Here is a 14,422-nt window from a genome sequence, read left to right on the forward strand (position 1 = left end):
ATATCACTTAGCTCTGGATTAAAAACATAAAGTTCCTGAGGAGATATAATTTTCCAACATAGCCTTACAGAATAGTGTTAGGAAATGACTGTGCCTATCCTGATTCGGTCATTCTTCTCTTTAAATACTCTCCATGTTATAGACTTATAGGTATCGTTGTAATTTTCCAAGAATGAACCTATTATTATACTTTGAGTCTTTTTATATCTTATTTTCAAGCTCCCCATCCCTTTGTAAAATAACCCATTGTCAGTCGGATTATGTAACTCACACACATCCTGCTGAGATTCAGTATCTGTCATCTGAAAGAAGTCCATTTTGAGCGTCCATTCCCAAGAGTCCTGTGAAAAACAAGAAGCCAGTAATATTAGGCCCTATGCTGCATACGTTAGCAAGGGCACACAGGAAGTGGAGGCTCTTTGCGTGAATCAGAGTGTATTTCATGATCTGTCTCTTTTTTTCCTTTGTCCCCCCTTCCAGTGAAATCAGATGAGTTACAGACAATCAAGAAAGAATTAACCCAAATCAAAACTAAAATTGACTCCTTGCTAGGGAGACTGGAGAAGATTGAAAAGCAGCAGAAGGCTGAGGCAGGTAAGTGTAAATGATGTGCAGTCATAGACAGGTCATTAGGAGGTAAATGAGACCAGGCCAGCACTATCAGTCACACTGACAGCACAGAATAAGAGGAGAAACTTTGCTGAGTTTTTATTATATATTATAGATGCTAGTCATAAAGCCACAAAACTGGGACTTGAAGTGATGGGATAGAATTTGGCACTTTCAAAGATTATGAATAGCTGTTTATTCTAGGATTGACAATTTTAGAAAGGAAAGGGAGTTTAGGATTTACATCTAACCTCTATCAGTATGGAAGGATTAAAGGTATTGGATGGAATACCATTGAAATGAAAATGCAATGCAATGCAACACAAATCTGCATTGCAAAGGGAAGTCCTGTCCCCTGTCTGGATCCCCTCCTTCAAGGTCCATCATTCAGAAAGCAGCAATATGGCTAGTATGTAGCTGGCTAGTATAAGCAAGTGATTGGACTCTAGCCCCATATTATTATTTGGGACCATCCCCTCAGATACCAACAGAATGTAAGACTTCTTCTAAAACCACCATAACTCATATCTATTTGATCCAAGACATTCAGAGTCATTAAATGGGAGGTCCATTGACTGAGAAACTATCAGTGGCACCAGCTAGGATCTCTTGCTTAAGTTTACAGGATCTCATCCTGCATCACTGTGTCAAAGATGAAACTCTCCTCTCTGACTGTAGAAGGTCTACAGGTCAGAAGTGTGGGAGACACTGACATCACTATAGGAAAAAGTGGCTGTAGAAATAAAAGATCAGGCAACCACAGAAACAAATATTTAAATATTTCAAGTATCATTTCTTCTTGCCTACTCCCTTATTTTTACTCATGTTTAATGGAATGCCTGCACAAATAGAATCTTTTAAGAATCTACAAAAATTAATGATTTCTCAGTCACACACCACCATCACCCCTTACACAATTCCCAAGGATATATTTTTGCCCACAAAAGGCAGTGTAGGGTATAGTGGAGAGGCTAGCCTGGTAGCAAGAAAGACCTGAGTAAAAATTCTGCCTCTTACACATACATGTTGTATGAAACAGCTACACATCTGAATAGATAGAGGAATTTTATTTCCCTACCCCATTGAAAATACAAGGCTAGATCCTTCCTTCCTTTTTCCTCCTTACTCCCCCACCCTTCAAAAAAAAGTTTATCCACAAATTGCTCATAAGGAGGTCTACAAGTATATAATTTTTATATACCCTGTATGTTATGACATCATCTTCAAGTCTTTTCTCTAACTGAAATATCATCTTGTTATACTGTTGAAATCATTGTTTCCATTTTTGGAAACATTGTGAAATTCATTATCATGCAGAACAACCCTTCCAGCAATGGACTTTGATAACCAATTTGCACTTCAGTTTAAAGGATTATGGTGAACTCATTTAAATATAAATCACCTCAAAGAGAAAGATTTGATCCTTATGGGGTTGTGTTACATCTTCTAGCCTGCTATGCTGAATAACACCTTCACATATCTTCCTGAATGATCATCTATAAATGTTATACTGTAATTCAAAAGCCTGTATTTTCTTCTGATGAAAGGGTGGCACCCTGTTGCTTCACCTGCCTATAGCCATACCCAGTCAGAAGATTTCTTTAAAGACTAAAACCTATTTGTTCCCTTGGGACTATTACATGCCCCTCACATTAACACATGAGAAGAGAAATTGAATTAATTAATTTACTATTTGTTTCTCTTAGTATTTTCTGCCGAAGGACATTTATATGGATGTCCTTCAGTTGGAAGCTGAAGTTGAAAGCTGTAATTTTCCAAGTTTTCTAAAGTGAAAGAAATGAGAGCTGTGTATACAGAGTTAATTGTAATTAAAGAAGTTTATCAGAATAATAAGTTATCTGAAGCAACTCTTACTCTCCAATTTATTGATAAGCAACTAAGGTAGTATCTTTAATTACTTGGCTGGTTAGCATCTACCTGTGGAGATCACTTTCATGTAATGCTTCTTAATTGCTTGTTTTATACATTTCATGCTCAGTGTACTATTATTTTGCATGAAGTCTACATCTCATAGGGAAGCTATTTAAACCTACAAATTTTAACCACAGCCTTTTTTCCAGGAAAACATTTGATTATAAAACTATTTTGCTTAACCTTTTCCAGAGGGTGACCCACCAGTCCCCAGTATGGACTGAGTTACAAGGAGTAGCTATTCAGGAATCACAGTGGGGAAATGAGCAGTTTCTCAGAATTTTCTGAGCTGTCAGAATGTAATTTTTTTCTTTGCTAGGTTTGTTTAGAAACATTGTTAGGCACCAGAAACACCTATATTCAGATGTAAATAAATCATTTTGCCTCCATCACAGACCAGTTCATTCTAACAGTTGATTACCTTTGTACATCATTATTTGAATCCCACCTCAGACACTCTGTGACTTTGGGCAACTCTCTTAATATCTCTGGGCCTCAGAATGAGGTAGTTGGACCTGATGAGTTCTAAAGCCCCTTCCAGTCCTAAATCTATGATTCTGTTTTTCTGTATTCTTTCTTCACTATTTACATGACAAGTTCTGTTTTAGCAGAGATCACGCTTTTTATACCTCACACTGTCACGTGGTGTACATGTCCTTGATATGGATTTAATGAAAAGACCACTGTATTGGAGACTATGTTCTAGTCTTGGTTCTATTACCCATCAATTTCATGACCTTGGGTAAATGGTTTAATCTACATGGTTCTCATTTTCATCATCTGAAAAATGAGTTGTCTAGACTATGTGATCCCTAAGATACCTTCCTCTTAAAAATTTTATGATTCTGTATAACTATTCCTCAGGGTACATGACATATTTCTATTATTCTATGAGACAGGAATAGTTTAGATCAGGGTCTGAAGACTTCTTTTTGTGCATCATGGTCTCCTATGGCAGCCTGTGATCCCTGATCTAAATGTGATAGGTTACTTACTATCATCATTGACAGGAATGCTAAATTTTGGTTAGAGGTTTTAGTGAAAATAAAGCTAGATCTGTTTCTTGTTCAAATTCATGGACATTAGGTTAAGGAAAATTATTCAAATCCAAAGAACACAAAGACATTGTTTAATTCATACTTTCACTCCTTCCTTTGCTGCATCATTTAACTGAGCTAGTTCTAGACTCGTGGCTGGCCTGCTTACACTCTCCTACATGTTATCTGGTTTGTGACTATCTCCTTTAAAGTGCGATGCCTCATTTAGGGATTGTCTGATTAGCAGGTGATAGCTTCCTTCATCTCTGTCCTGTTTCAGTGCTCTATATGTTTTCTCCCACAGTCTGGACATGCCGCCTCTATTAATGTAACCTTAAATGCCTTTATTCTCACTTGTATGTTTGTTTATCAGCCTTATTTGGTGGCTCCTATTGAGCTTGCAATCATTAGCCACATCAGTTCCTTTTCACACATACTACAACTAAGGCAGATCTCCTCCATCTTGCAATTAGGCAATTGATTTTTTCAACATAAAAGCAAGATTTTATATTTTTAAGTTTAGTCTATTAGTTGATCCTACCCTATCTTTTTAAATCTTAAGTCTAAAATTGCCTCTAGCTTTCTTTCATTTGATACATATGAGGGGGAAAAAGAAGCGATGTAGCATAGTGAAAAGGAAGAAGACCTGGTTTCATCCTTAAGTTCCAGCATCTACTAATTGTGTAGACATGGGCCATTACTTGACTTTTCTGAGCCTCGGCTTCCTTATACGTAAAATGAGAATAGAAATACTAGCCCTTATGGACACTTTCTCGAGGAAAGTGATTTGTAAACCTTTCGTTGCTATATGAGTGTATTATTATTCATTCAATCATTACTTAAAAATATAGACTGTGATAGAGATATAGACAATCCTTCTCATGACACTAGAAACCTTCAAAGTTGGCTTTGATGTATCAATCAGATCTTTTATTATGGTTGCAGTCAATGCTTACTGACTGTGTGGCTGAACCAAAATGTGATTTTCATCATTAGAACCATAGTACTGCCAAATAAACAGAGAATATGTCCTCATAATATGAGTTAAAGCATCATTTCTACATAGTCAATTTTATTTGTTTTTGAGATTTGGGGATATTGAATGGATACAGGATATTATTTGTGCTATTTATTCTCCGTCCCTCTTTCAAGCAAGAGGCACAGATGGCCATCTAACAAGAGTCTATCTGTTAGAACATACCAGTGTCTTTTCATATAAAATGTACCATGAAACTGACTGATGTGACAGGTCCAAAACAGGGAACATAAAAAAAAATGATCAGATTATCTATCAATGCCGTTAATCCTCTTTTTCTTTGCCTTTATTGAACTCATCTTCCTTAAACATTTCTGTTTTACCTTTTCTTCACCACTGTTGTTCCATCTCAGTAACCTCTAAAAGCCCACAAGACACCCTTCAGTCCTTCAATGGACAGGAAAGAAGGCCCAGGACATTCAGTTCACATAGCAGAAAGCATGGACTTTGGAGTGAAAGGAATTAAGTCCAAATCTTACCCCTGAGTTTTAACTTCTATTTTTTCAACTATTTAATCTCCCTGGGCCTTAGTTTCTTCATCTGTAAAATAAGGAGTTTGGACTTGAGGACTTCTGAAGACCTTTTCATCTCTACATATAAGATCTTTTACCCTTTCTTTGTTTTAAACATTGGAGAGAGAAGTGGGCAACATCCTGAATTGTAAGATGAAGCTGTGCTCTATCATCAAAACGGATGTACCATGCTTAGGAGTCAAGTATGTATGATAAGTTGGTAATTCCAAGAGAAGAAAATCAAGGGAAAGAACCTAGATTTAACAGATTTTGAAGGATGTAGTTTAAGAAAGAAACATACTATTAGTAATTTAGCTTTATTTTATATATACATATATAGATATCAATAGTTTTATATAGAAATAGTTTTATATAGAAAGGTACATATATGCATACATAATTATATATTACTACATATAAAACATGATTTCTTAATTATAGGGACTTCTTAGTATGGGAATACTGAGGGATAGATCTGTTATCACAGAACTTAGGTTCAGATCCTGCTTTTGTACAACTTCCCGTGTGATATTAGACAAATCCTATAACCTCTTAGGATCCATTTTCTCCTCTGCAGAATGAAGGATTTGAAGAAAATGACTTCTGAGGTCCCTTCCAACTTTGAAGCTATGACCCTAGGTCTTGGATGTATTTGAAGAGTGAGTGATTTACCAGGAGTCACACAGCTAATACATTCCAAAGACAGGATTAGAAGCCAGGTCTTCCCAACTTCAAGTTCAATTCTTCTCTCACTCCAAATTCACAATACGTCTTACATACAATTTTATAGTATTCTCTAACTATAACTATGTGTGTATGTGGATATATAAAATACGCATATATACATATGGTATATATTATTGAAAATCTTAGGTTAATGAATATACTAGACAGGTTCCTAATTTTCTCTCTTCCCACACAAGAAGACTTGGTTTAGTTCAAGTCTTTATCACCTCTTCTCTGGACAATTACAAAGCCTCTTGTTTTGTCTTCCTGCATCAAATCTCTCCCGTCCACATTTTATCCTCCACATAGCTGAATGGAGGATTAATATTCTGAAAGCACAAATTTCATCATATCACTCTTCTGCTCAGGAAGCTTCTGTGACTTCTTTTTGTTTTGAGGTTAAAACAAAACTCTCCTCTTTGACATTTTAAAGGCCTTCACACTCCTGTTCCAGTAACTTTTACTTCTCAGATCCCCTATCTCCTTTTAAGGCTTTACTCAAATGCAACCTTCGTTAAGTGCTTTGTCTACATTCCTCCAATTTTTAGTTTCTTTGACCCCCAAATCACTGTGTATTTATTTTGTGTGTGTGGTTTCTTTATCTAAGTGAATTTTGTTTCCTCCAGCAAAGTGTAAGCTTCCTGAAAGCAGGATTACTTCCTTTTTGTATCATATCCATAGTTCCTAGCACTGTGCCTAACATGTAATAGAAACTTAATAAAAATGCATATTTATTGGATAATTTTAATTGCAAAGTATTCAGTTGATAAAGTTGGAAGTGATGCCTTCTATGCTCCTGAGTTTCCTGCATAGCTCTTTATAATTGCATTTGTTAGGAGCAATTACTTAGATTTCAGCTGTGTTCAGGTGTTTTAGAAGAAACTTTAGAAAAAGAGAAAAATAGGCTTATTTAAGTTAACATTTAGATAATTACAAAGTTATTGGTTTGGCTCTATTTAATATTGCTACCATTTTTCTATGAACATTTTTTCAACCATCTGTTAAGTACAATTCAGCAACAATTAACTAGTATTTAAGCCAGCATATCAAAGGCTAAATTGTGTTCTCAACCATTTTTCTGAGTGAAATTAATGCTAACAGCAGACACACTCATTTTTTTTTTACAGAAAATGTCTTAGACATAAATCCCAGTAAACAATTTCATTGTCTCTGTACCTAGTAAGGCTTTTAAAGTTGTACTCATCTGTGAAGATGCAAAATACCTGAATATGACTCTTGAAATATAACACTAAATTCTTTCCTTCTTGGTTTTTTAGAACAAATGTCTGTTCTTTAAGCAGAGAAATCTTTCTTTCCCTGGCCTGGTCATTGTGGACACTATAATTCAATGAGAATAGGGATCTACTCCTATTATATATTTCTTCAATTGGTTTTCGTCGAGTTCTTCAAGGACTTTTCCCTGACCACAATGCCTCCAATGATAAGAATATTCATTTCCCCCTCCCATAATATAAGAAAGAATATATCCATGTGTATATTAGTGAATAGATAGTTAACTAAGTGATCTTAGCTGTAACACTCAATGTAATAGTCCAGAGGCAAAAGCACCTTTAAAAAGATACAGAAGTGTATCATATTAATCTATATTTCACCACCCACATTACAAGTATCCATCAGATACTTTTTCTTTACTTTATTTTTCTTGGGGTTTTTGTCTATGTTTTCTTTCACAGAATGACTTATATGGAAATATGTTTTACATGACTACACATGTATAACCTATGTCAAACTGCTTGCCTTCCCAATGAGGGGTGGGAGGATAGGGACAGAGAGAATTTGAAACTTAAAATTTGAAAGGGAAAAGAATATTAAAATTTTTACATGTATTTGGGAAAAAATAAAATATTAAATAAAAAAGAAACAAAAAGTAAATCCCTAGCAAATCAAAAGAAGGAAGAAATATCCATCAGAAAATGACAAAAGCACATCCACCCAGAAAGAGAACGGACAGAAAGTTCTCTGACTCCTCACCCCACTGTCTGCTAATTCCTCTCCCCTCAAAAATGCCTCATACTTCTCTCATATCATCTTGTGTGTTCTTGTAGATATTTTCTCTCCCTGTGTAGGATGTATGCTCCTTAAGGTTGTTGACCTGAAAGTTTGGTTAAAGAGGCAAACAGGTTAGATGTTTGGTTGGCCTTTAAACTAAATTTGGTTTTAAAATAAAGTAACTTTGACTAGTCCAAAAGAGCCATATTGTGGCTTACATAATTTGGGGCTATCTTTAGTTAACTGACACTAGTGCTAGCAATACTTGTGGTCATCAGACTGGTAATGGTTTGCTTGTTAGCTAAATTTTTATCTTGTTAGCCAGATTTCTAATTTTAGTTTCTGATTAACCCATAGTCTATTTTCCTAGATTGATCTTCAAAGGGGACCTAATTAATCCAAAGTGATTTAACCCGATTTAGTCCCTACCCCAGAGCTAGCCTAAATGGAATTTCATACTTCAACCAAACTAGTGGGAGTCCTTTGGAAGCTGGGAATTGAGAAGTTTGCCTAATTCTGTCTAGGATAAGACTCCAGGAAAAATGAATCCTGAAGTCCCTAAGTTATTAGATTGGCTAGATGGGCTGTTCTATCATCCCATCAGTTCATCTGCAGTCACTGGTACCCTAACTGTTGACCTGAAAGTTTGGTTAAAGAGGCAAACAGGCTAGATGATATGTAAATCCATGCTGTTTATTCCCTTAAAGCTAGCCAAAACTAACTTAACCTGTACGCACAAGGAACCAGAGCCTAAGTTCTGACTATCTGATAAAAAAATGACAAAGTCTTTATTTGTTTTAAGACAGTCCCAGGATGTCTGTGTCCCTCAGATTTATGGTCTCTATATGTTTTTAGTCATACCATGAGAAAGGAAGTTTCTTAGTTGAATAAGTTGTAAATACAAATTGACAAGACAATTGACAAAATAGTAACAGCTGGAAATTATGATCCCAGGATATCTGTTCTTCTCTATATAGCAATATGCCTCTGGGATACTAAGATAAGATAAAACCCACCACTCTGGTTGCAGGCATCTTGCCACAAAGGAGCAAAGTAAAGCAATCTGATTAATTCAGGCTTTGGCTCATTGGGGTTCAAACTTGATGTGGCAGGAGGTCTACATGGACAAACACTGTTTCATTGTTGTCTTCCCATGACCCATGCCTGGAAGAATGTAGAGTAAGTGCTTAGTTGGTTCTTATTGATGGACAAATTGACTCAAATTCTGAGAAAATCAAAAGTTCCTCATTGTTCAGAGGGAACCATCCTCTTCATATGTCCTTTTGTATCTCCTGGTCACTTCCCATCTCAGTAACCCTTCTGTCAGAGGCTCTCACATGGCACAAAGGGCCCAGATGCATTGGGAGAAAGGAAAATTTCTCACTTCACCCTCACCCAATCTCTCTCTCTCTCTCTCTCTCTCTCTCTCTCTCTCTCTCTCTCTCTCTCTCTCTCTCTGTTACACACACATACACACACACACACACAGACATACACACACATATCACAAGCTTTGAAGAACAAAGAGGGTTTGTTTGTTTGTTTTTACAACTCAATTAAAGCAAATATAACTTGTATTAGAGCCACCTGAAAAAAAATGTACCTGCTAAAACCAACCATTCCCTAGAGGTCTATATAATCTAAGTCACTATATTTTCAGTTACTTGCACAACTGGCTGGATAGATCTCCCAACCTTGCCTCTCTACTACGTCTCTTCAAAATAAATAGTCTATTGAGGCACTCCTAATCATTCTGGAAGTAGAATTTCCTTTATGGTTCCTGGTCCATCTACTAAATGTAATACATAATTCTGCAATTCCAGCCATACTTAACAAATGGAATGGGTCATCTTTGGTAGCTCTCTCAGACTAATCCCCATTACTTTTTATCTTCTGTAACTTTCAGCTGTTGGTATCACACTTATTGTACCCTAATAAAGTCTCTCATTGCCAATCACCTAGACATTGCAATAGCAGCCATTCAGCTTCTCCTCAAACTCAGCACTCATGGGACAGGAGGGCAGAAAGAGTGATTTTGCTGTTTACACCTCTGGAATGAACTGATAGTCACAAACTCAGATCCTTCCTGTGAAGCATGAACTGTCTACTGTGTGTCAAGCATGGAACTAGGCCCTGGGGATCAAGAACTAACCCTTTACCATCTTCCACTGTATCCCAATGTCTCTCCCAGCCTTACCTCTCTCTACTTTGTTCCACGCACTCTCATTTGGTCTGGGATAGGCACTTTGGACATCTAGGCCTTTTCATCATCCATACTGCTGACCTTTTTATCTATTGTCTCTCAAAATTGGATTATAATCTTATTGAAAGCAGGGACTGCTCTATTCTTTTATTCTTTTTTTCTTTTTATATCTTTGTCACTTAGCACAGTATTAGGAACATAGTAAATGCTTAACAAATGTTTTCTCATTCATTTATTCATTCTTTTAATAATTTTTCATTTTTATCCTCTCCCATCTCTAATTAATCCTCTATACACTACTGCCAGAAAAATCTCCCCTAAGCATTGGCTTTTCTGTTCAAAAGTCTTCTCTAGCTTCCTAAAGTTGTCTACCACACACAACCCAAACTCTTTTTCTAACACAGTTATACTATCCCTATACCTTTCCTACACTTTAACGCTCCTATATCTTTAATCCCTAATATCTGGAATATCTTCACTCCTCTTCCAAATGTGTCCTACTCATTCTGCAAAACTCAGTTCAATTGCTACTCTTCAATAGGACCTTCACTGATTCTCCATGTTGTTAATATTCCCCACAAGATCTTATCTAGCACAAATTTTGTACCTTTGCAATGTGCATGTTATGTAACCTTCAAGTATCATAATGAATAATAATAGTTATCTTTGCTTATCCTTTACTAAGCTATAGTGTCCATGAGGAGGGAGGAATCGTGTCTTATCTAAAGATGTCATTTAACATATGTCCCTAACAAATATTTTTGTCACATTTTATTAAATAAGGAAGACAAACACTATCATCTAGAACTTTGAAGAAGCAAACCACATCAAAATATATTTTTAAATTGTAAATGGAAAAGATACACTACTAAAAAAAGTTTTACTAGTTTGTAGTCAAAGTAAATGCAGTCAGATATCTCTATGGAAAGCACATTTATTTAATTGAAAGTTGTCATCCTGCATAGTCATTTTTCCTTGTCATGCCAGTGTAACTCTTAAGCAAAAGTGGTTATGAAGCTATCCATCACAATGTTAATAAATAAGATGTGCTTTCATGTATTATTTCTTTGATGGACCTTGTCATCTCTTGGTGACTAGAGGATTTCCTGCCTGGGCTCTAATGCAAATCAGTGCTGGTGAAATCCTGCAGAGACGATGCAGCACTTGGAATTCTCTTAGATTGTTTTGGCGAGAGAACACATATTTATTCTACTTACTTTTGTGGCCCAAAATTCATTGTTTCTGACCACTTCACTTTCAATCACCAGTTCCCTTTTAACTCAACACAGCCCTTCCTTATACTTTGCATATTTATCAGTACTACATTACTTCAATAGATCATAATCTCATAATAACACAGGACATACAATATCACATAATATTGTATAATGGTACAATTTTGCAGGTCATCTCACAAGTCTCAGTGCAGTTTTAATCTACTAGAGCATAAAACCACATTGAGATTTTTTGAATACCCTGAATAGTGTTTTCAAATTTACACAGTGCTTTATATAATCTTATCCTTTTAGCATTTGAACTTTACAGTAAGCCTGGGAAGTAGATATTATAATTGTTATCCCCATTTAACAGATAAGGAACTGAGACTGAAAATGTTGAGTGACGTGCCCAAAGTCACATGGCTTGTAAATATAAGAAGTGAGACTTTTAAACCCAGGTCTTCCAGACTCCAAGTTCAACACTTGTTTTCACTATGCCATGCTCTGTCTCTTCTCTATGGATTCTCACCATGCAAATACAAGTCATAACCCATCAATGCTTTTTCAGTCTTTGAGATTCCTTTTTGTATCCTCCCACAAATCCACAAGAGAAGATCTGCCAAAACAATGGAGGATTTTTTTCTAAGCCATTTGATATATCATTTCTGTAGCTCTCATCTTATCTCCCTCTTCAATCAAAAACTCCATTTGTGTCTATAGATTAACTGCATATGTTTTACATCACAATTACTATATTCATTCTTTTTTAGTTCCTTAATTGCCAAAATTATTTTTAAATACTACATAAGTTTGGCATTCCTTTAAAGCAATGTGTATATGAAATTAAAATACAAATCCTTATTCCCTACCAAGATTTATTCATTCAGAATAGTTTGAATAGCTCAGTTGAATTGGAGGTTTATAAGGAAAAACAAAAAATGAACCATTCAGATACCAGAAGAACCTAACCTGTGTCTGTGTGACATATCAGAAATATTTGAAAAGAATAGTAGAATCACTGATTTAGTGGGTTTTCAGATACCTATAACCATGCATACTCACTTTCATATTTCACTGAATCCATGAATTCAATCATATCTCTTTCTCTTTAATTCATAGAGGTGACCAACAATTTTTTAAAAATCAAAGCAGTTCTCCAACTGTAATCAATGCCTATGTATATAACTGTGCTTGCTTCAATTTTCATTATAGCATAAAATTCCACAATGTACACAAAGAAAAGTTACAACCACTATATCAATTCATGCAACTATTCATTTCCCCTTTAGAATTTGTTTTGGGCTATATTAGGTGATAAGTATAGCCCTCCCCCCCCCAAAAAAATTATATGTTTAATTCAGTGAAACTATGTAAAGATATACATACCGTTTCCCCTTATTAAATATAATTTACAATGGATTGTTTCCTCAATTTAATATATCTTTTATAATTTAACCTATGCTGTCTGTGGAATTTAAATTTGAAAATGCATGATGAATCTTTAATATATATTAGCAGCTACTTAGTAATCTCATTCTGAACATAAGCACATAGACCAACATGGTGATAATTGAAGCTTATGCATCAGCATCAATTAGAGTTACAGAAGTAGAGAAATTCTATGAAAAATTCAATGACTCTTCAAATTAAATTAATATTATACTTTAAAAATGACTTCAAAGTAAAGGTGAACATAGATTGAATGGCAGCACAAAATATTAGACTATAATGCAGGGTCAAGAAAGGTTTGTAAACTGTACAGAAATCTCACTCATAGATATTATGGATACTTTCTTCAAAAAGAGAATTGAAACATTTAAGGATAAAACTGGAAAAGAAACAACAAATAGATCCAAAAAAGGAAAGATCTACTAAAATTTCTATAATGAATTATTTTGTCTTGTATGTATCTCACACTCACCGTATCTAAAACAGAATTCAATATCTCTTCCCTAAAATCAAACTCCTCTACCAAACTAGGCTATTTCTGTCAGTGGTACCACCATCCTTTAAGAAACCCAAGTTCACGACCTCAACATCTTAATCTCTTCATTCTCAATCACCCCCATATGCAATTAGTTACTATATCTTCTTGACTGCCTCCACATCTCTCACACACATCCCTCTCTGTCCACTTACAAAGCTGTCACCCCAGTTCAGTCCTTCCACACCTCTGAACTGGACTATTGCTCTTGTCTCCTAATTGATTTCCCTTCCTCAAGTCTCTCCTCAATCTATTTTCCATTCAGCTGCTGGTGATTCCTAAAGGGTGGGTCTGCCTGGCTCACTGCTTTATGTAATATAATCTAGTAGTCCCTCTCATATCTAGCAATACTGAACATCTGTTGTCTAGTATGTGTCTAGCATAGTACTAGGCCTTGAGCATGCAAAAACAAAAAAATGAAATCTGGCCCTGACCTCAAGAAGCTTATATTTTGCTTGAAAAAAATATATAAATATGAACAAATTTGTATTATATGCATGATAAAAAACAACTGGCAATGGGTGATCAAGAAAGGCTTTGTTTAAAAGACTGCATTTTTAACTTCAGAATTTACTACATACCATGGAATATCATAAGTTTTGATGAGTCAAAATTACACTGGATATATACCATGGTGAAACTAAACAGGTTATAACAGTTTACTAATGCGTAATTGTACACACACACAAAAAAATTTATATAAAAAAATATTTCAAAAGAGATATATGACTAGGAACTAAACCAATGCATACCCTATTTATTCCCTTTGTGCCCACATAAAATTAAGATTTCTAGAAAAAGGCTCTCTACAAGTTGAGTGGCACCCTTGTGATGGATTTAGGGAGGACATGACAAGAGTCATGTGATGAAAGAAAAAGAATGGGAAAAAATAACATCAATAAGATCATAGAAACTTAGAAATTTAGTAGCCCATAATTCTACCACTACCTCCTTAAGTCTTAAAAATGCTCATTTAAAAATCAACAAAATTAATAAATATAAAACAGGGCACATACGTAATGAATTCTGATTCACTTTAAAGAGAGTACTCCAGTCTTATTCCAACATAGGTATTGTCAGCCATTTAGGTATGTGTGTTGAACATTAGATGTGGTTCTGAAAGGCTGTGTATTAATGAACTGCTTTACATTGACCT

The 14,422-nt window shown here is 35.4% G+C and overlaps 1 protein-coding gene across 3 annotated transcripts in view; it reads left to right on the top strand.

The window, feature by feature from the left end:
* The window catches only part of RALYL (RALY RNA binding protein like), an 800,002-nt gene that overhangs the window by 735,725 nt on the left and 49,855 nt on the right, over positions 1–14,422 (top strand). For all 3 annotated transcript variants that reach the window (XM_072604984.1, XM_072604985.1, XM_072604986.1), the window contains one exon: positions 481–594. In XM_072604984.1, coding sequence (XP_072461085.1) covers positions 481–594 — 114 coding nt within the window. The remainder of the gene's footprint in view (positions 1–480; positions 595–14,422) is intronic.

This window comes from Notamacropus eugenii, chromosome 4 (assembly GCF_028372415.1).
Source record: "Notamacropus eugenii isolate mMacEug1 chromosome 4, mMacEug1.pri_v2, whole genome shotgun sequence".
Taxonomy (NCBI): domain Eukaryota; kingdom Metazoa; phylum Chordata; class Mammalia; order Diprotodontia; family Macropodidae; genus Notamacropus; species Notamacropus eugenii.